Source organism: Chelonia mydas, chromosome 1 (genome assembly GCF_015237465.2).
Source record: "Chelonia mydas isolate rCheMyd1 chromosome 1, rCheMyd1.pri.v2, whole genome shotgun sequence".
Lineage (NCBI taxonomy): Eukaryota > Metazoa > Chordata > Testudines > Cheloniidae > Chelonia > Chelonia mydas.
Window position 1 is genome coordinate 192,449,486 of NC_057849.1, and position 21,652 is coordinate 192,471,137.

At 41.3% G+C, this 21,652-nt stretch overlaps 1 protein-coding gene across 1 annotated transcript in view; it reads right to left on the reverse strand.

Moving 5' to 3' along the window:
• Positions 1-9,860: 9,860 nt before the first annotated feature.
• The window catches only part of ZPLD1 (zona pellucida like domain containing 1), a 48,693-nt gene continuing 36,901 nt past the window's right edge, over positions 9,861-21,652 (reverse strand). The window contains exons 8-12 of the mRNA XM_043538544.1: positions 20,272-20,352; positions 18,560-18,731; positions 17,479-17,587; positions 14,470-14,499; positions 9,861-13,115 (exon numbers count right to left, since the gene is read on the reverse strand). Coding sequence (XP_043394479.1) covers positions 12,940-13,115; positions 14,470-14,499; positions 17,479-17,587; positions 18,560-18,731; positions 20,272-20,352 — 568 coding nt within the window. The 3' untranslated portion in view covers positions 9,861-12,939. The remainder of the gene's footprint in view (positions 13,116-14,469; positions 14,500-17,478; positions 17,588-18,559; positions 18,732-20,271; positions 20,353-21,652) is intronic.

Sequence of the window (21,652 nt, forward strand, 5' to 3'; positions counted from 1 at the left end):
ACTGATTGTTCCCTCCTAACTGGAATACCTTGCATTTGTCCTTATCGAATTTCATCCTATTTACTTCAGAGCATTTCTCCAATTTGTCCAGATCATTTTAAATTCTAATCCTATCCTCCAAAGCACTTGCAACTCCTCCTGGCTCGGTATCATCCACAAACTTTATAAGTGTGCTCTTTATACTATTATCTAAATCATTAATGAAGATATTGAACAGAACTGGACCCAGAACTGATCCCTGCAGGACCCCACTCATTACGCCCTTCCAGTATGACTGTGATCCACTGATAACTACTCTCTGGGAATGGTTTTCCAACCAGTTATGCAACCACCTTATAGTAGCTCCATCTAGGTTCTATTTCACAAGTTTGTTTATGAGAAGGTCATGCAAGACAGTATCAAAAGCCTTACTAAAGTCCAGATATACCACATCTACCGCTTCCCCCGTATCCACAAGGCGTGTTACCCTGTCAAAGAAAGCTATTGGGTTGGTTTGTCACCATTTGTTCTTGACAAATCCATGTTGTTACGTATCACCTCATCATCTTCTAAGTGTCTGCAAATTGATTTCTTAATTATTTGCTCCTTACTGTTGGTAAGGTAGAAGCTGAAACCAATGGGAGAAGGATTGTGCTTTAGAGGTGCTGAAAAAGAACTAGAAAGAGACTAACAAGAAAGGAAAGAGGGGTAAAGGGGCAAGAAACTATAGTGTCAGAGAAAAGGAAGGGGAGGAACATAGACAAGGAGAGAAGCAAGAAAAGAAATCATATAATTTATGCCAGAAAAATCCACATTTTCTTCCGTAAAACAGGCACTTTGTGTTTCTATCAACTATTCAAGTAGGGATCCATTTATGAGGTGCACTGGAGCTTGAACTGAAGAGCTGTTTTCACCACATCAAATCAACACACGTGGATGTTAACATTTATTGCACTGTATGCTCGCTGCCTTGAAATTGTCGCAGGCATATGCCTCACAGGGGGGGCTGGGTTTATGCCGTACAAATGGCAGCAAGGATCCAGCTCAGTTGCTTTGTCCTATCAAGCTGCAGGCAGTGGAAAAAACATGTAGTTTGCATATCCTCATTAAGAGAGATTATTGTCTGTCCCTGGCACACCTGGAGGCACAATTAACAGAGTCAATCACAGCAGCAAGAAGTCGTCTGAAGTAGGACTCTTCCTCATGATTTCTTCTTGAGAAAAACTCACAAAGCAATGAGGATCATATTCAACCGCTCTAGCACCAGAGCAATCCTGTTGAAATCATAAGAATAAACAGCTGAAGGTGTGGAGGGGGAACGGGGGGTTGCCTTTTGAACTTTGTTTGCCTTAGTTTCTTAACTATAAAGGCCCAGATTCTGATTTTACAAAGGTATAAGATCAGAGTAATGCCATTGAAGACACTGGGGTTTTATGTGAAACGAGCCCCAAACAGAACAGCTGAGAGGCAATGTACCAATCTGAAACACCTAGGCCTTGATTTTCCAGACAACTTTATATATTCAAAGGACAGGTCCCAAATTATTTCAGTTGCAGCTGTGACTGCTCAGCACTTTTACAAATCGGACCCCAGCTGTCTCACATTGGGCATCAGATAATGAGAGACAAACAATTAGGGCTCATCTACACTGACACGTTTCTGCACAGTAAAGCAGCTTTTTGCACTCAAACTGCAGACATGTACACACTGCCACGCCACTTTGTGCGCAGAAACTCCTCATTTGCAGTGCTGCAAAAAAACCACCTCAACGAGAGTCATAAGGCTATTTCCTCAGCGCTCTGTTGCCAGTGTAGGCACTTGATTGCTCTCTGTGCTGTAATTGGCCTCCGGGATGGGAGAGGTGGGGTAATAGGTGTCTATATAAGAAAAAGCCCCAAATATCAGTACTGTTCCTATAAAATCGGGACATCTGGTCACCCTACATAATGTCTCAAGTGAATGCTCTGCTCATTGTTTTGAACTCGGTTGCCCTGGAGACATGCACCCTTTCAAAGCACCATTTCTGACAGCCCTTGCGAGAGAGAGAGATTGCTGTGCAGAGCACCCAGGGATGGAGGCGGGGGCTGATGTCAGGGTTTCCCCCTCCCCCTGCCTCAGGGCTGGTTGCTACCTGCCACTGTCTGAACTTACAAGACAGCATGCTGACACCCTCTCTGTCCCCCAAAATGTCTCTCCCCCCTCCATATACACACACACACTCCCTGTCACACACTCTCCCCCCCCACATACACTTCAGTTGAAAAGCAGCTGGCAATGTAGTAGGATGCCCATGGAACAATGGGATTGGGAAACCTGCATCATGTGATGCTGTGCCTGCCCCATGAGGCATTGCAAACCCTTCCCAAAGCACCCTGTGGCCAACTGCACAGTGGGATAGCTACCATAATGCACTGCTGTCTTTGCCCTTGCAAAAGCTGCTAATGTGGAGGCTCTCCAGCGTCAAAAGGAGCACAAGTGTGGACATTCAACAGCAGTTTAATTCCAGCATTTTAATGAAAGTGGTATAACTTGTGGCACAGAAACTTGCCAGTGTAGATATACCCTTAGTAATCACCTATGAACAGTTTGGTCTAAGAGTACACCTTAGGTGACTAGCTCACTGTCATAGAGAAACTCTGTGGCAGAGGCAGAGAAAGAATCCCGTCCTCTAGGGCAGCATTCAACTGTCTTACCCATGAGACCCTCCTTTCTCTTCCTCGAATGCCCTGCCTTATTCACTACAGTTTTGAACTTGTGCAGTAATGAGACACAGGTCCTACAGACAACGGCCTCCTTTTCCACCAAACCCTGATTCCTTCTCAGATCACCATCCATCCTGTGCACTGTGGAAAGAATCCCTGGGGTCTTGTAGAGAAATAGTATTTGATCATGTAATTACAGAGTATGATAATGCACAGCATGGCCAAATTAACTTTGTGCAGGCAGTCTTAATTGTGGCATTCCCCAACTTTTCAATGCTTGACATTGCTAACTCAATATTCTTTTAAGGTAGTTTTTTAGATGTAATTTCCTAATTTAAAAAAATGGGGAAAAAATAGAATTTCTATTATGTGTAACAATATTGTCCCCTACCTTGGTTACCAGCTGAGTCAGGACCTCTAGATACATAGCACAAATGTCTGCCATGGGAACTAACAGAGCAACTGGTAGCAGTAGTAGGCTATTATCCTTTATAAGGAATGAGGGATGCGACATACATTTTGCCAGTGGGTTTCACAACTGTTTGCTGACAACAGAGGAAGGTAGAGATTCAGGACTCCTTGGTTTAATTCCAAGTTCTGAAGGGCAGCGCGCTCTAGTGGTTACAGATACTTCTGCCTCTGTGCCCTCATCCTAGCTCCTGCCCCACTTCCCATCTTCTCTTATCCACCATCACTCCCGAGCGTCCTGGCTCTTGCCCTCCAAGCCCTCCACTCTTCTCCACCCCTTCCCCCACCTCAGGTCTCCTCACTTTCTGCACCTAACCATGACCCCTCCAATTCTGCTCCAATCCCCCACTCCCTTCCAATCCTATCTCCATTTCACTCTGTTCCTAACCACTGAGGTTTTTAGCATGGCGATTTTGAGGCAAATTTTCATGGGGATGGCAAAAGGCACATTCCTGGCATCAGTGTCCCCACCCTCCCAAATTGCAAACCCTTTCTCCAGCGCATAGAAGCGCTAGAGCTTCTCAACAAAACAGGAAGAATCTTTCTAATATGGACAAAACAATGTATTTTCCCTTAATCTTATTCTCAGAAATGGTTAAACTGTTTTAGTTGAAACCAAAAAAACAACACTGTGAAGTAGCAGCCCAGCACGGAAATTTTAGCGCAAATAAAGTTTGGCAAAAGCAAAAGCAGCCCTACCAGGTCCTACCTGTAATAAAAAGTCAACATTTACCAGCAGTTGTCATACCACTTATTTCAGAGTCTATTAGGAATACTGTATTATCTCACTGATACTACTGTTTGGTAACTGTTGGCAAATGTTCCCTTTTTAATGGTAGTCATTGTATATCATTCACACAGGTGAAGCTTAAGGAATTTATGAAACACTTTCAGATCCCCTTATGAAAAGTGCTAAGCAAATGCAAAGTATTATTGTAGAGTTCATGCCCCTATCTCAAGCGAAAGCAATGTTTATGTTCTCAGAGGGTTAAACTATAGCCAAAGCTATTATTAAGACAGTTCTATGCTATTGGGTTGTTTTCTACTTGCCCTAGAACATTATCCACGATAAAAATCTTTCTGAATGAGGCTGCAACCACAAGTTTGGACAGGTGGAAATATACACTTGTCTTCATTTAACAAGCTTAACTTAATTAAAGGCTCCCAGCCCCAGCAGAATTAGGTGATTAACCAATCAATATACCAATACCATTCTCTACAAATATTGATAATCAGTTTTCCCATAGTTTCCTGTGGTTTTTAAAATGCTGCAAAAACAATGAGGCATATCTGATCTGCACCCAGGGCAGGCTGCTTAGATTTCACCTTTGCACTCTTCTGAGCCTGCTGAAGCCGCCATGTGAGGCTGGCCTCCCTGATACAGACCAACCTGCATTACCTCATCCCAGCCACAAACCGCTTCAAGAAGCTGAAGCCACACCCAAGAGTGGACATGGAGTTGCATTATAATTTATCAGCTGTTCCAGCAACCACTGAAGTCGAAGGATAGTGGCTCCTGTTAATGTAACAGGGCATTAACCTTTGTAACCCAGCTGAATCTCTTCCCCGCAATCCAGAGTGTCGGATCTTTTTTCTACAGTTCCTGAGGCAGTTTATACCAAATGTATCATGCTGTCTCACAACCCAATCCCATGGTCTTTTATTCCATTCTTCTCACTGATTGGCTGTGTATTTCCTTTAAGTCAGAGAACACAGACACCCAGAGAGGTTATTGTTCAGTGATTTCCCCTTAGGTTTATATATCCATATTTGAGTAGTTTAGATGCATTCCTACAAGTGCGGAGTTAGAGCTGGACACAACTGATTTTTTGGTGCTCTGGCTGTTCCAAAACAAATTGGTTTGGATCAACCCACATCTGAAAATTGAGAATAAAAAAAAATTGGCAAACCGAAAAAATCCATTTTGAGGCAAACAAAAGACGCTATTCAACCCAAAATATGTTGGGTGGCATTTTTAAATGGCTAGAGTCACAAAACAGTTGGAGGCAGACGACGTGCTGCCGCCACCACCCTCATAACTTTTAGCCAAGCGGTTAGGATGTGGGAGACCCGTGCTCAATTCCCCCCTCTGCCTGGTGTGGATCTGAACTTGGGTCTCTCACCTCTTTAGTAAGGGCCTTAATCACCGAGGTATGGGGCATTCTGGGGTGGGGTTCTCTCACTCTCTCCTGTTGAAGCTGTTCCACTTTTTATGAATAATTAAGTAGTCAATGGAGCAGGGGCTTCCCCCCTTCCAGTGAGTGCCCTAATGAACCAGCAAGCTATAGAGTCCAGAGTCACTCTCTTTCCCTGGCCCAGAAACGATGAGTTGCCACTATGAATGTTAACTATTGTCCAGAACTACCTATTATCACATTGATGAATCCAGCTCACTGAACCACCCAGCTGTGTAATTAGACAAATTCCTCCTCAATTCAGCGTTTGATGACTTCACAGAAAACTTCTGTCTGCTCTTGAAGCAGGACCGTGCAAACAAATGTTACTGCCTGCTAAGAATTATGAGCCTGACAACATGACAACAAGCATAGGAACAACATTTTGGTTTTGAATGAAGAGACATGAGATAAAAAGAAATTCTCTTATGTGCTGAGGAAAAAGCACTCACCAAATCAGACTGTGAGATCCATTTTAAATAGCAGAGGTAGTGGATGTCATGCAGATTCTTAACAGTAAGAGGAAATGGCTCTGTAAAACATCGATGTGAGTGTCACGCTATATTCTTGGGGATGTCCTCAGGCACCATCTTTCTGAAAAGAAGTTTCATTTATGTGAAAAATATGGAAATTAAGAACAGAAACAACCTCAGAGAACTGCTTTCAGGGATAAATAAAAAAAAGATGTATGCAGAGATGCTACATTCTGCTTCTTGTATTCAGGAAAAAAACCATCTTGGTCACAGGGTTAGTCAAACCAAAACACATAAGAATGGCCTTACCTATCCGTCCATGAACTTAGCTAATTCTTTTTTAGAATCCAATTATACTTTTGGCCTTCACAACATCCCCTGGCAACAAGCTCCATAGGTGGACTGTGTGTTGTGTGAAGAAATACTTCTTTACGTTAGTTTTAAACCTGATGCCTATTAGTTTCATTGGGTGACCCCTTATTCTTGTGTTATGTGAAGGGGTAAATAACACTTCCTTATTCACTTTCTCCACACCAGTCATGTTTTTAGACCTCTATCATATTCCCCCCTTAGCTGTCTCTTTTCTAAATTGAAGTGTCCCACTCTTTTTAATCTCTCCTCATATGGAAGCTATTCCATACCCCCTAATCATTTTTGTTGCCCTTCCCTGCATCTTTTCCAATGCTAATACATCTTTTAACACAGATGATTTAGGCTTTTTTTGGTTTGCAAATCAATTGCAAAACATTCCTGATTTCTACTAATGTATTTGCTATTTGTAAACAAGGCTTGTTAATTCAACTCTGGACCTGTCTGTGAAGTCATTTAAACAAACACTGACTATTAGGTCCAGGATTCAGTGGCTGACCTTCTCCCACACCACCTCTGTTCCAAATTCTTCTACTCTGCCAGCTCTGAAGCAATCTGTCTTCAGCCCCCTGATAGGGCATTGGGGGGAAATAAAGAATGCATCCAGAGCTGGGCTGTGTGTTTGCAGAGGGAGACAGGAGAAGAGTGGATGTAGATTTTCCATTAAATCAGAAGGTGGTTTATGTAAAATGCCCTAGGCCAGGGGCTGCTAAAGAAAAGCTTCATCCTAATTTATTACAAAGCAGTTCACACATCATACCAGGCAGCCCTAAAGTATACCACAAGCATTTCAACCTGTGCCTAGGATCCATAGGTCCTCTGCAGCTATAAATCCGTAGCTGTGTGCTGATCGAGCCCTATTCATAAGCATCCACCATATGGCTCAGATGAATAACATTCATCCAATATGGTTTCATGAGCTGTTCAATTTGCGGAGAGTTTCTCCTAATCATATAAATAGCATCTTTTTTTTTTAACTCGTACTGGAGTGCACAAGATTTCATTGCTGACGGGGGAATAGTCCACTTACAGCACAAAGTCAGCACAGAAGGTATTGGATTCACACACATTTTCACAAATAGCACTCATACAAATAAAGAGCATGACCCCATGCATACCAGTGTATGTAACTGGGGAAATTTAGTCACATACATTTGTAGATCTGTCTTCTCCCAACAAAATTTATCACCTCTGCTCCGAAGGCACTTGGAAAGATTTCAAGAGTCACTTACATAAGGAGTGGCAGGAATCTGCAGAATGATTTGCACGCAACACTGAGAACTTTCCTTAGTTTAATATTGTGCTCCTCTACCCTGTTTGCCCTCCAAGTGAGGAAATCTTATAGGCTAGAACATCTTCTAATCACTTCAGTATCTATCGTACCCGCTTGTGGAATACCCCAGTACACTAGAGATACGAAAGGCAGCCATCAGAAACATTGTCTGCCAAACCAAGCGGGAACTGTGATATACCCTGATCCAGGGACTATTTGCCAAAATCAACTGAAATACATTAGCAGCTAGGATATATTAACTCCAGCTGGTTATGCTATTTATTTCTTCCAAAGTAGGGTCCCCAAAAGTACTCACAACTCTCTATAGCTTTATTAAGTTCCTTTGGATCTAGAGTAACCCTCAGAATCTTCTGTGGTTATTCTACCAATCACCAATCAATTGATTCACTGACTTTTTAAGCTTTTTAAGATCACAAGCTTGTAAGCTGCATTTAGGTTGACCAAGAGTATTTTAATAGCTGGAGTTACCCTGTGGGTCTACAGAAATATCATGTGCATCCTTTATACAACCAGTTTTATTAGCACAGCTAAACATTCTTCTGGTCTATTATTTTCACTTAAAACGCAGGAGAACCCCATTATGTGTGACGAGGCTAAGATGTCACACCCAAAAAAGTCATATAATCAGATGACCTTATAGTGCTTTCTAATTTCTACCGGCCCTACTTTGCTGACATCCCAGTTCCTGGTAATCTCTCTCCATTCTATGTCACTAATATTACCTTCAGGCAGACCAGCATTACGCCATTTCTAACTGGCAGGAACTCTCCTCCACTCCCTCAATGAAACATAGGAGGCATCCTGGCTCAAGCTAATGCTCCATGGGTCACTTTGGCTTCCCCATCACAGACTGACCCACTCCTAAAACAGAGACTGGGGAAACTACAAAAGGCCAGGAATTATTGAAGCTCAGTACAAATGACTCTAGTGGCTCTTTGGAGGCTAAACCCCAGGCCTATTCAGAGATGTGGGCAAGCCCCAACCTCGAACTGAACTATCATAGGCAAAATCCCCCACACTGGGAACCCAAATTCTACTCTACTGTACGAGGAAGAACAAGACTGATTATCTGACCCTATGTTAATTCCCATTGTTTTTGAAAAATATGTCAAATACTTGGAATAATGGCAAGTGAGAGAAACTAACTTTAAAGGCTTGCTTTACAGGATGTGTGTTATTGTGTACCATGCTGTACATATCTGATGTACTTCCACTAAGGTTACTGATACCTTTGCTAGGTGCTCTCATGACATTACATGCATAAAGGTCATACATATTTTAAGGACATTGCTTCCATAAGCTATATCTAGCATTAGTACAGGAGGATGCGATCAACAAAATGTGCGTTAATAAGACTTACCTCTTCTGGTTATTTTTATCTCCAATGGACAAGTGCGCTCCCAAGAAGTGGACAAGTATGCTCCCATGCGATGGTATGCAAAATAAATAAATAAACAAACATCCAATGCCAGATCAATACATGACAATAATAGTTTTGCATTGTTAATAGTTTGCATTGCACTTGTCACCTGTAGATCGCAAAGTGCTTCACAAATGGGGTAGGGATTATCCCATTTGACAGATCAGGAAACTGAGGCACGAAGCAGTTAAGTGCCTTGCCCATCAATAGGACCTGCAATAACAGAACCCAGGTTTGACTCCCAGCCTGGTACCTTGATCACGTCCCCACTGACATGCATGGCGCAGTCATTAGAACATAATGCATTTTTCACTCACATAGCAGAACATATCACATGGGGCAATAGTGGGGGGGGGGCGGTAAACCTGATATTGGACATTTTAATTAACTTGTCATCTAGTAAGCAGAATACTTTTTACATGGAACTTTGTTGTACTATAGCAGCAGCACAATACCCAAGCTGCCAGCAGACCAGTGGGTGGTTCCTTGTTAACTATTATAATTTATGTCTATTTACAACAATTCCCTTATGGTACTGTCCCTTCCAAGAGCTGAGATGGACTCAAAGATATAACAAACTTATTGAACTGATCACGGGTTATGCTTAGAATCCCCCCCCCCAACCCCCAATAACAATGACTACTGTTTTTCAGTGGTGTTACCTGAATCATAAGAGAATGCTTAATGGACTGGAAACATGCCTTATGGTGAAAGACTCAAGAAGCTCAATCTGTTTAGTTTATCAAAGAGAAAAGATTAAAGGGTGACTTGATCACAGTCTATAAAAACCTACATGGGGAACAGAAATTTGATAATAGATAGCTCTTCAGTCTACCAGACAAAGGTGTAACATGATCCAGTGGCTGAAAATTGAAACAAGACAAATTCAGACTAGAAAAAAGGTACAATTTTTTCCACAGTGAGGGTAATTAACCATTGGAACAATTTACCATTGGATGTGGTGGATTCTCCATCTCTACAAATCTTTAAATGAAGACTGGATCTTTTCTAGATGAGATGTTCTTCTTCAAACCCAGCTATTAGATTTGAGGCAGGAATTAATTCATGGAAGTCCTATGGCCTACATTATACAGGAAGTCTGATTAAACTATCACAGTGGTTTCTTCTGGCCTTAAAAAAATAAATCTATGAATCATGATAAGCCTTGAAATCTGAATCGCACTCATTTCCTGCAAATCTCCAGTTTCTCCCTACTCCCCTTAGATTCACTATGATTATCTGATGTTTGTTTAGATTAAGTCATAGTTAGAGCTCAGCCAGTAAAATGGTTTTTTGATTTAGTGGCCAAACCAAAGTATCTGAAAAAAATCATTTCAGGTTGCCCTGAAACAATGTTTCTGTTTTTCTTACGAAAACAAAAACAACCCATGCAAAAAAATTTTGGGGTTGAACAAAACATTTAATTCTGTCCAAAACTAAATGTTTCATTCTGAGATGGTTTTTTAACCACTTTTCTTTAATGAAATCTAGCTAAATTTCAAAACAAAAAGTCAAAATATTTATTTTTTAACACATCAAAATGAACATTTTGACTTTTTTTTGCATTCCCCCCCCACACTTTTCCGCAGAAATTATTAGCTGAATTGATGAGAATTCATGAACAGTTCCCATTTTTAGGCAAATAAACTATTCAGCCAAAAAAAATAAAATAAAATAAAATAAAATAAAATAAAATAAAAAAACATTTCACCCAGCTCTAGTCACAATATAAGAAATTTACTTAGATTAAACATGTGATCCCAATTTTCACCTCTGTAGGATTAAGTATTTTAATTTGAAACAGAATCAAGACAATAACCATAGCCGACTGGTGCCTCCCCATATTGGAGGGGAACAATCTAAAGGGGAGGACATGTGATCACTCACGTGCCTCCTACGCCCAGTGACCTCATTGCCCTGTGCCCATCCCGGGCCACCGCACTCTCCCCACCCACATTAACTGCAGCAGGGGTTCCAGTCTTCTCTCCCTGTGCCTCCTCCCTGCATGTTCGGCCGCTCTCCCTGGCAGCCGGGCAGGGAATGAGACGAAGCCGCTTCTGCCTGAGAGAGCCTGGCGGGGAGGCAGCGGTGGCCCTCTCCCTGCCCAGGCTTGGCTGCCAGGGACAGAAGCAGAGCATGCCACGGGGGAGGAGCAGGGAAAGGATAGAGCCCCTCTCTCTCCCACTCCCAGCAGGCCAATCTGTGGGAACATTTGACCCCCACTATGTCCTCTCCTACATGTTGCCTCTAAGAAAGACATTCAGACAAATATTTCTTCTGATATTTTTCAGTTTATTCTATTAAACAATCATGTTTTACATGTCATCAGACCTAACCCCTGAAGTGCAAAAAATTGTTTCTGAGGTATTAAGACTGGAGGAAAACATGCACAGTGTTGTTGTTAAAGACCCTACACTACAACAGGCTGGATAATTTCTGAACAGGCCTTTATACAGCATTGTCTAGATCAGAGAAGAGTGATATGACATGTCTGTATTTGCATTTCGTCTTGAGATTCAGAGACCCCTGAACATTAACCACTTCTGTCGCATCACAGAAAGCACACACATGATTAATACGGGAAAAAGTGATAAATAACAATGAGGTGCTGCTGAGCCAATATGTACAGTACATGGTAAATGAAGTTAAGAGTTTACTTACTGAGACTAGACCCAAATCCTAACTAACTGTTTAGCAATCAAATTAATATATCTACTGTATCTACCACTGCCACGCTTGTCATCAGTACCAATATCCTCTTCCAGATTCCTGGATAGATGTACCTAAATTCCTATTCATAGGGACACATGATAATTCACACTTAATTCAGATGATCTGAGGTTTATCAGATTAGCTGGAGCTGAGAGTCTGGTAAGGCACGTGGCCTGTTCTTGCAAGGATTTTCCCCAAACAAGGAGGAAGTCTAACTCATGGGGAAAACAGCCAAAGGGAAGCATCACTCTGTGGAAAGCTCTGGGTGGAAAGACCACCTTATTTTTTGAACTGTGCAACTGATATGACAGAATTGGTCCTTTCAAATTACTTCAGTGGAGTTTTTGCTCCAACTGCAGAGTTTGGCCCTAAAACATCCTTTTGGCTGGAAAAGTGTTGGGGTTTTTTGTTGTTGTTCGGGGGTGGGAGGGTTGTTTTGTTTTAGAAATAAAGGAATAAACTCTTTCCACCCTAGGATGTCCATGACAGCAGAGTTTAACTCAAGGCAATAGCAGTGCTGATTGCATTTAAGTAAGGCTTAGCAAAAATTGAACAACTGATGATGCAGGCAAGCTCCTGTTAAAGTTGTCAAAGACTTCCCTGTGAGAGTTTTTTGTCTGAATGAACGACAGGATTGTACCCAGGAAACGGCTTTGAATTTTCAGCACTAAACAATTTGACAGACAGATACCATGCCAAATTTTGACTCTTCTTACACTGTGTGCAATCCCACTGAATTCAATGGAATTAGAAGACAGAGCAGTCTTCTGCCCACTGTGTCATATGACCCCATTTCCAAATGAATGATAATCACCGTCCACTTATTTGATTCTTTCTGCAGTTATTTTTAATCCAGATAGAAAATAAAAATGTAGGTTCTGAGCTACATAATTTGCTCGATAAGGTCCCACAATAAAGTAGGAAAATACACAAAAAAGGTAAAAGTAGAGGCAGTCTTTATCAAAGGTGGTGGTTAAATGTGAATGTGGCAGGTTGGCCAGGTCTGGTTTAATAATGGTGTATTTAAAGGTGTTTTATCTTAAGCATCTTTAAATTTTAAGACCCTAGTTCACAGTAGGACAGTAGGACACCAATTTTATTGTCAGTACACCCACAGGCAAAATGTTCAATAGTCTGATCACAAACACAAATGAGAAGAATTACGTAGGATTCTTGCCATCACTATGACTGTTTAGCTATACAATAAAGTCTACAACACTACAAATAAGACTAGCTGAAGTCTGATACTGGCAGAATGTTGCCTTGGTAAATTTATAACATAAGTATATTTCATGGACAACGAAGGCAATCCCCCACCCCCAGAACAAGTGCAAATTAATTGTTCCTTTTAGTTGAAAACTGGGTTTCGTATGCCACCCAAAACTGAGCTGCTGGGCCATTTCCTGCGCAGGAGGGTGACGGAACATACAAAAAAGAAAACGCTCATAATCCCTAGAATGACTATTCCTGAAATCAGTGCACTGGTGACTGAGTTCAGCTGGAAAGGAGGTCCATTTGGATGAGCTGCAAGGGAAAAAAAAGGCACAGAAAGGTCTCATCAGAATCTCTCTCTGCAGAGCTGGGTCTTCCTGCCACAATGCCTTTATATACAAAAATTACAGTTAACAGGCTGATACTGAACTGCACATTAAGTCTATCTAATGTATTTAGGGAGTGGCTGCAGGAGCATAGCTCCTTCACATGCACATTCACCATGATGGGCGTGGGTATAAGACAAGAGGACAATATTTAACGCATAAGATGATCTGAACTCCATACTCAGGTGTGCAGGATGTCAGCTGACAGGAACCCTAAATCTTTCTATTTAATGCCAGGTTTCTGTTTTACATGATTTTATTATGGAGGAGGGACTTTAACATGCTTCTGGAGTCCCCACCATTCAAATGTTGGAGGAAGGGGGGAACTAGGGGAGGTTGGAGGAAGGGAGAACTAGGGGGGGTTCTTTCCCAGTTGCCTTAGACTTCAGGAGGGATAGCAGCTGAATTTTGTTACATGGGTCCCTAGTAAATATTGACAAAGAGTGATCAGCCAGACAACAGTAACCGAGAAACCAGGAATGCACTACAGATGTATTTCTCCACCCAAAAGAATTCCAGGTGATCAGGAGGAGGAGCACTCTGACAATCTGCAGACCTCCTCCCCCCATACTAGCCCATATTTTTTCCATACAGCCTACTTCCTCAACCACCAGAGCAGAAGCACTGGGCTCTGTAACATAAGAATGGCCATACTGGGTCAGACCAAAGGTCCATCTAGCCCAGTATCCTGTCTTCTGACAGCGGCCAATGCCAGGTGCCCCAGAGGGAATGAACAGAACAGGTAATCCTCAAGTGATCCATCTCCTGTCACTCATTCCCATCTGCCTTACCACAGACCATATGTGTGGTTCCTATGGTTACATCCAGGACAAAGGTCAGGGACTACAGGAGCTGAAACAGGATTTTTACCTTTTTGAGCTGTGAAGCCTGCCAGGCTAGGCTGCACCATAATGACCATTTTGTGGTTCAATTCATCTGTAGTAGGAAATGACTTTATTGCTTAAACCTGCCATTTGGCTTCTGGCAGTTGCACTGTTTCCTAATGTGCCATAGCAACATAAATAGGGTTGCATTTGATCTGTAATTTTAGTTCCATAGTAGAGATTGGAATTTGTTAAACTGTTGGGCACATGAACTTAACGGAGCATTCCAGATTTATCAATTGCTTTCTTTAGAACACATTCATATTTTCTCCTTTTAAATTAATGGTAATAAGGAAAACTTCAACACATAGCTGAATCCAAATGGTTTACCCACTCATTAGTGTAGCACTCCTGTAACACCCCTCTTTTGTGTTTCTCTTATTCTGATTAACTTACCTAGCTGTGAATTGTTGGTTGGTGTCTCATCTGTATAAAAATATAAAAATGGAGCTATTATATTTTACAGATATCAATATCTGCATCCTCTCTTCACTCCCACTAAAACCAGACAAAAATAAAGCTAGGACTATCCTAAAACTCAGCAACTGTGTTGGCAATGGTGGCTTGTCACAATCAATGTCTCTGATCAAGTCAGGTTAGGAACATTAACTGTAAGAAGCTTCCTAATTTATACTGCGAGGATATTGGTCTAATGCACCACTTATTACTCTGCCAAAAAAAAAAAATCTTTATCAAGGTCCAGTTATCTGAACGTGTTGCTAATTCTCTTCTGTCCCATTTCACAAAAATATGATCCAAAACAATGTAGCAGGAACTACTTCTTCTCACCATGTGCTGTATTAGGGGGAAGGATCTCTGCGACGGTGGGGGTACTTTATCTTCATTTCATTAAGGAAATCTGTGACTAGAAAGCATTAGAAAACTTCTCCTCCACACACACTTTTTTCTTGACAGGAGCACAGAGGGATGAGTTTATGTTTTTAGGGATAAGTTTATGTTTTTCCCCTAATTTTCACTTATTCCTCATTGTCGGTCCTGAAACTAAATATCTTATCTTTGTTTGGTTTTGCTTTTCTGTTTGTAAGCCTCAATCACAGCTCAAAAGTACATTTATTTCAAGGTCCTGACTTGTATTTATTTTTAACTAGGATATACAATGGCTTCCATTCTTTTTTTTTTTAAACACTTTTGCCTTCAGAAGTAGATAACTATTTTGTTTCTGTACACAGAGAGAAAGCACGTATTTTGTCTAAAATGATTTATTATAGATAAACAAACAAGTGCAAGGTCTCTGTGAAAGAGCACAGTGTTAAAATAGCTTACAACATACATGAGACAGACAGTCACAAGCAGCAGCAATCCTATGTATCTATCTAGGTTTCTATATGGCTCCTCATAACCATAATACCTGACAGTCCTACAATCATTAATAGATTTTAGCCTCAAGGTAGGGAAGTACCCTTCTGCACATTTCACAAAAGGGGAACTGAGGCACAAGGTAGATTAAATGAGTTGCCCAAAGTCACACTGGAAACTTGTGGCAGTCAGGAACTGAACGCAGGCCTCCTGAGTCATAGTCCAGTGCTTCATATACCCAACTATCTTTCCTACCTGTGCAACCTAAAAGCCAGAAATAGAAGTAAAATGGTCCTCTATATATTCCATAAAATGTTTGAATTCCATTTCTGAAATAGACGACAATTGCAAAATGATTATTTCCCCTTTTCATATCTATTCATGGCTAAACTAGAGCTAAGCAAAGAATTTTCAACAATCATGTATTTAAAGAATTTAGCCACCTCTTCTGCTCATGGAATATCCATGAACATTCTGTGGTTTACTTGAATGTATTCAATATCCAAGGCAATTGATTAATATTTTTCTATTTTTGTAAACCTATGTAGATTGATCCCAAATATTTGAAATTTGAGCTGTATTGCTTATGACTGCTCAAATAAATCCTGTGGTCTTGTTTCTGTTCCCTGATTGAATGATCATGTGTGGTGCAAAATAACTGCAAATCTGAAAATTCAGTTTCCTCATGTTTGCAACTCTGAAATTAGTTTTCCCCAGATATTTTTAAAGTAACTGAACATTCATGAAAAGTGAACTCAAAAGGGCCATGAGCATGGCCGAAGTAAACGCCTTATCTACTTCAAATATGTGCAGAATTTTTTGGCATTATTCATCCAATTCTACTTAAAAAAAAAACAAAAAAAACCCTTTTCTAACCAAGCACCTACAAAAAACTGAATACATTCCCAATTCTCTATGGGCAAAAGTCTCCTCTTGCATGTCCATGCATCCACCACTACACAGCAAACAGAGACAAATTAGTCCTAAAGTCCTAATAATTCTTTTCCCTCTATGGGATTACATTCTGCTCTCAGTTTCATTGGTTTCAGTCTAGATCGACTCCACTGAAACCACTGACCCAATGACAGTTACTTACATGCATCCGACAGCAGAATTTGGCTCAAAATATTTTATCTTTACTATTTAGCACAGGTATTCACAAAATGAATGCTTCTCAGAAATTCGAAGATGTATTTGAAACGCTTTAAAATTCTGGGAGAACAGAAATCAGTGGAATTATACTCTGAATAGGAACCAGTTTAAGTGAGAACAGAATCTGGGCAACTGTCTTTAAATTGAAAACCTGAACTGTTTGCCTCAGGCTCTATTTACAGCTGAAAGCTGAGCAAAAAGTATATTACCAACACAAGTCACAGTTAATGTCATTAAAGTTACATCTACACTGCAAAAAATGGTGTATGCCTTACTCGTCCTATCTAAATTGGGTTAAAATAGCAGTGAATGCACAGCCATTTGTGTTTTAACTTAGGTTAGCAGCCCTATAGGCTTTAATTCAAACTTTTAAAGTGAGTTAAGAGCTAAGTTGCTGTGTCTTCACTGCTAATTTAAATCAAGTGAGCTAACCCTACTTAAGAACACACCATTTTTGGCAGTGTAGATATACCCTAAGATGGAAGTGGAAGAGCCAGGCAAGAGAAGGAGTAGTCAATGTTAAAGTGGGTATTGATTAGCTTCTAAACAATTTTTTCCATTTTGTGGTTTTCCCATCTTGAGCTCTGATTTTAAGCAAAATGAATCAGGCTAATTTTTTTCTTAGTTAGATGGGTGCACCTTCCGTTATCTTCAATGGAAGCTGCATCTGTATGGGCAATGAGAATTTAGCCTCTTGAGTTTAGGTGTTTATGGCAGCCTCAGACACATGCACATAACTCACAATGACTTCATTGGGTGTTTTGAATGCATATATGACCAAAACAATTGGCTCAGAACTTTTACATGAAAGTTTAGCCATAGGAATAGACCCAAATAAGTTAGCTGGGTTTTTTAGCTGAGTCACTGCAAACTCTCAAACAGCAAAGCATTGTTTTTAAATTCCTGCAATATACAGAAATGTTTGAGAATTCCTACCGCTCCTTGTAATGATGGGGCCAGCAGAGATTACAGCATTTCCAGAGGTGCTCTGAGGGCTCCAAGTTGTTCTCTTAACAGCATCTCTTCTTTCTCTGTTACTGCAAATCTGAGAAGTTAATCAAAATCACAGTTTCAGAGTGGAGTAGAATTATTGCCTTCCTGTGCTTCCATATTTAATGCCAGCTCTTTTAAAAAGTGATACTACAACTTTATTTCTTGTATGTATTCAATTACTTTGCAATAAAAAGAGATGCAATATCTCCTAAGAGTGCATGTTGTAAATGATTGGCTTCCAGTTGTATTTTGCCTCATTTCATTTATGGAACTGCATTGAGCTCATGTACGATATCCATATTACAGTATAACAAACTTTTCAGTAATTAATTTCCTGAAATAAAATTTCATCAAAATAGACATGTTCCCACAGGAAGTTTGAGTTTCAACAAAATGGCATTTTCTGATGGAAGAATGTTCCATCAGAATATTTTTGACCAGCTCTGCTGCTAGGCAAGGGGTATTAAAGACTCATATGCTCTACCCACTAAATAGGTACAGCAGGGGGAAGTGATAGTGCAACATCCTATGAATGTTCTTCAACTTTGTCTTGTGGGGATCACATCTAGAAATGAGTGGGTAGGTCAGTCTAAGGCTCAAACTCATTCTCTATCCTTGAGCTTTCTAGGAGCTATACTAAGACCACCAGCTCATTTTTCATAAACTATCTGAATGGCTTTCTGACAGTGGTCACCTTTGGTCTCTATCATCCGAGGCATGATTTGACCCAGAGACCTAAAGGTGAACACTCCTTATGCCAAGCCCAATTCCCCTCAGCTTTACAGTTCCCAGTGTTACGTCACACAATGATGATGACTTTGAAATGCCACTCTTCATTTGTTGCATTCACATTCTCTAGAAACAAACGACAAGTTCAAACTCTAGGTGCTTTCTTCATCTGCACAGATGCCCTCCACCTCCCCTATCCATCTGCAAATTACAGGTGTAGAATGGTCCCACAGTTCTGCCTCCGGCACAGCACAGATTCATAAAGATTATTGACAGAGCTCCCCCCAAAACTTACTGGTGCAAGAAAGGGGCAATCATCCGTTCTGCACAGCTTTGTCACACAATGGAGGAAGACTGTAGACATCTTCTGGTTCTTGTGCTTCACAAAGCGGAACACCTCAAAGGAAAACCGGCCCATCTGACTCTTGCCATTCTCAATTACAGTTGTCTGTGGGTCCTTGTCGCAGCTAATTGGTATAAAAGATTAAAACTGGGATGACCATGTGTACCTCTGATTTTTAGCCCCTGAGAATAAGGGACTATAAGTAAAAAGATCAATGCTTAAGCTCTGTGCAAAACAAGACAGTGCCATGATGTCCAAAATGGGCAGCTACGAGAGTCTCAAGTGTGCTATAGTACGTCAAGGTCTGAGATGGCATGGCAGTGAGCACTGCTCAGATGCACAGGCAGGCAGAGAATGACAATGGACAAAAGGCACAGAGTCAGAATTACTCTTACAAACACTAAAAAGGATTTGTGTTCAAGAATGCCACATTTCCAATATTTTCTTTAGGTGATACACTTGTCTTAGACTGGAACACACAGGATGTGAGATAACTAGCCCTGATCCTGCAGTGTTTACACCCGTTGACATTAGTGGGAATTATGCCAGAGCACAATTTTGTCCCATTGGTTTTGCATTCTCAGCGAATGCAGATAGGGACCCAACAATACTGACAACTGGAAATCAAGTCTGCTTGACATTGTATGTATAACGGCACCCTGTCACAAACGGACCTGGCCCTTTAAGAGGGTTCAGAGCTCAGCTGAACCTGTGCCAGATGTGGCCTGCCTCCCTAAGTGGAGGTAATAAGTCCAGTCACCTGACAAGGATCAGGTGACTAGGAGATGGGCCTGCTGGTGGGGGATGAAAAGAAGAGTCCTAGGACAAGAAAGAAGGCAACTGGTGGTGGCTGCTGAAAGGAGGGCTATAGCAGGAAGGAGAGCCACTATTGAAGAAGCCCACAAAGGGTGTGTGTGTGTCTCTCTCTGTCTCTCTCTCTCTCTCACACACACACACACACACACACACACACTTCTTTAAAGTGGTACTGAATTGTGTATTTTGCTACATCAAAACCAAATCCAAGGGAGCTCAGCTCCAGGTTCCATTTAAATTCAAATCTCCAAATAATTATGAGACCTGAAACAAAAAGTTATCAGGTAAGCTCATTTATATAGATAAGCACCTCTGAATGAAGGTAGCAGCTCCATCAAGAGCCACTGATATGATTCAATCTGCGGTGTTGCTGAGACACCACGCTGCTCTTTGCTAGCCTTTAAGGTCCCGATTCAGGAAGCCATTCCCACTCAGGACAGCACCTAAGCTTGTGCTTCAGCACTTTCCTGAATCAGCACCTTAGACATGTTAGATGGTTATCATCTACCCACAGGGCATCCTCTCGCTTGCATTAAAATAAATGTTAACAAATACATACCCATTGAAATTTGAGTAGAGGGCCCCTAGTATGTGCATGCAAAATGCCTATTTCTACACCTACATTGGTGCACGCAATTTTCATGCCTGTGCACGCTTACCAAATATTTATGTCCACAAATAGCTAGATTAATGACTAATAAATTATTTACGAGCATAGACATTGGACCTTCCTGAAAAACCTCATGCCTGTCAAGCAATGTAGCATCACGCTATCATACAGAGGCTCATAATTGCGGTCTTAAAAGGAGGGCATTTACATACAAATGCTGGATTTGCAAAGTACCTACCTAAAGAAGAGATCGTATCGAAGCTCATCATTGGGATTACCAGATGGAGTGGTGTAACAATAGTCCATCAAAACATTCCATCTGCATGAGGAGCAAGATAATCGTCAAGGAAAAAGATTAAAAAAAAAAACGGAGGTACAAGTTGATAGTACTAGCTGATGAACTGAACCTACACAGTTATGTACAATTACGAGCCATGTATAGAATCCCTGCATTCTCACTGAGACCATTCTATGGCAGTATAATAGTTTTTATTTTTCTGCATTACTTACATTACTGCACAATGACTGTGCAGTGTATGAATGATACAATTTAACCAACATGGTTTTACTCCCATCTGTTCCACAGTAAAGAAGCTGTTACAAATCAGTGACCATATAGCACTTCAATGGGTATCACTTTGGTGCACATCATCTCCACTAAGAATTTCATGGCAGCATTGGACAGGATTCACATCATAGAATCATAGAATATCAGGGTTGGAAGGGACCTCAGGAGGTCATCTAGTCCAACCCCCTGCTCAAAGCAGGACCGATCCCAGTTAAATCATCCCTGCCAGGGCTTTGTCAAGCCTGAACTTAAAAACTTCTAAGGAAGGAGATTCCACCACCTCCCTAGGTAACGCATTCCAGTGTTTCACCACCCTCCTAGTGAAAAAGTTTTTCCTAATATCCAACCTAAATCTCCCCCCACTGCAACTTGAGACCATTATGTCTTGTTCTGTCATCTGCTACCACTGAGAACAGTCTGGAGCCATCCTCTTTGGAACCCCCTTTCAGGTAGTTGAAAGCAGCTATCAAATCCCCCCTCATTCTTCTTTTCCGTAGACTAAACATCCTCAGTTCCCTCAGCCTCTCCTCATAAGTCATGTGTTCCAGTCCCCTAATCATTTTTGTTGCCCTCCGCTGGACTCTTTCCAATTTTTCCACATCCTTCTTGTAGTGTGGGGCCCAAAACTGGACACAGTACTCCAGATGAGGTCTCACCAATATCGAATAGAGGGGAACAATCACGTCCCTCGATCTGCTGGCAATGCCCCTACTTATACATCCCAAAATGCCATTGGCCTTCTTGGCAACAAGGGCACACATATCCAGCTTCTTGTCCACTGTAACCCCTAGGTCCTTTTCTGCAGAACTGGTGCCGAGCCATTCGGTCCCTAGTCTGTAGCGGTGCATGGGATTCTTCTGTCCTCAGTGCAGGACTCTGCACTTGTCCTTGCTGAACCTCATCAGATTTCTTTTGGCCCAATCCTCCAATTTCTCTAGGTCCCTCTATATCCTATCCTACCCTCCAGCGTATCTACCTCTCCTCCCAGTTTAGTGTCATCTGCAAACTTGCTGAGGGTGCAATCCACACCATCCTCCAGATCATTTATGAA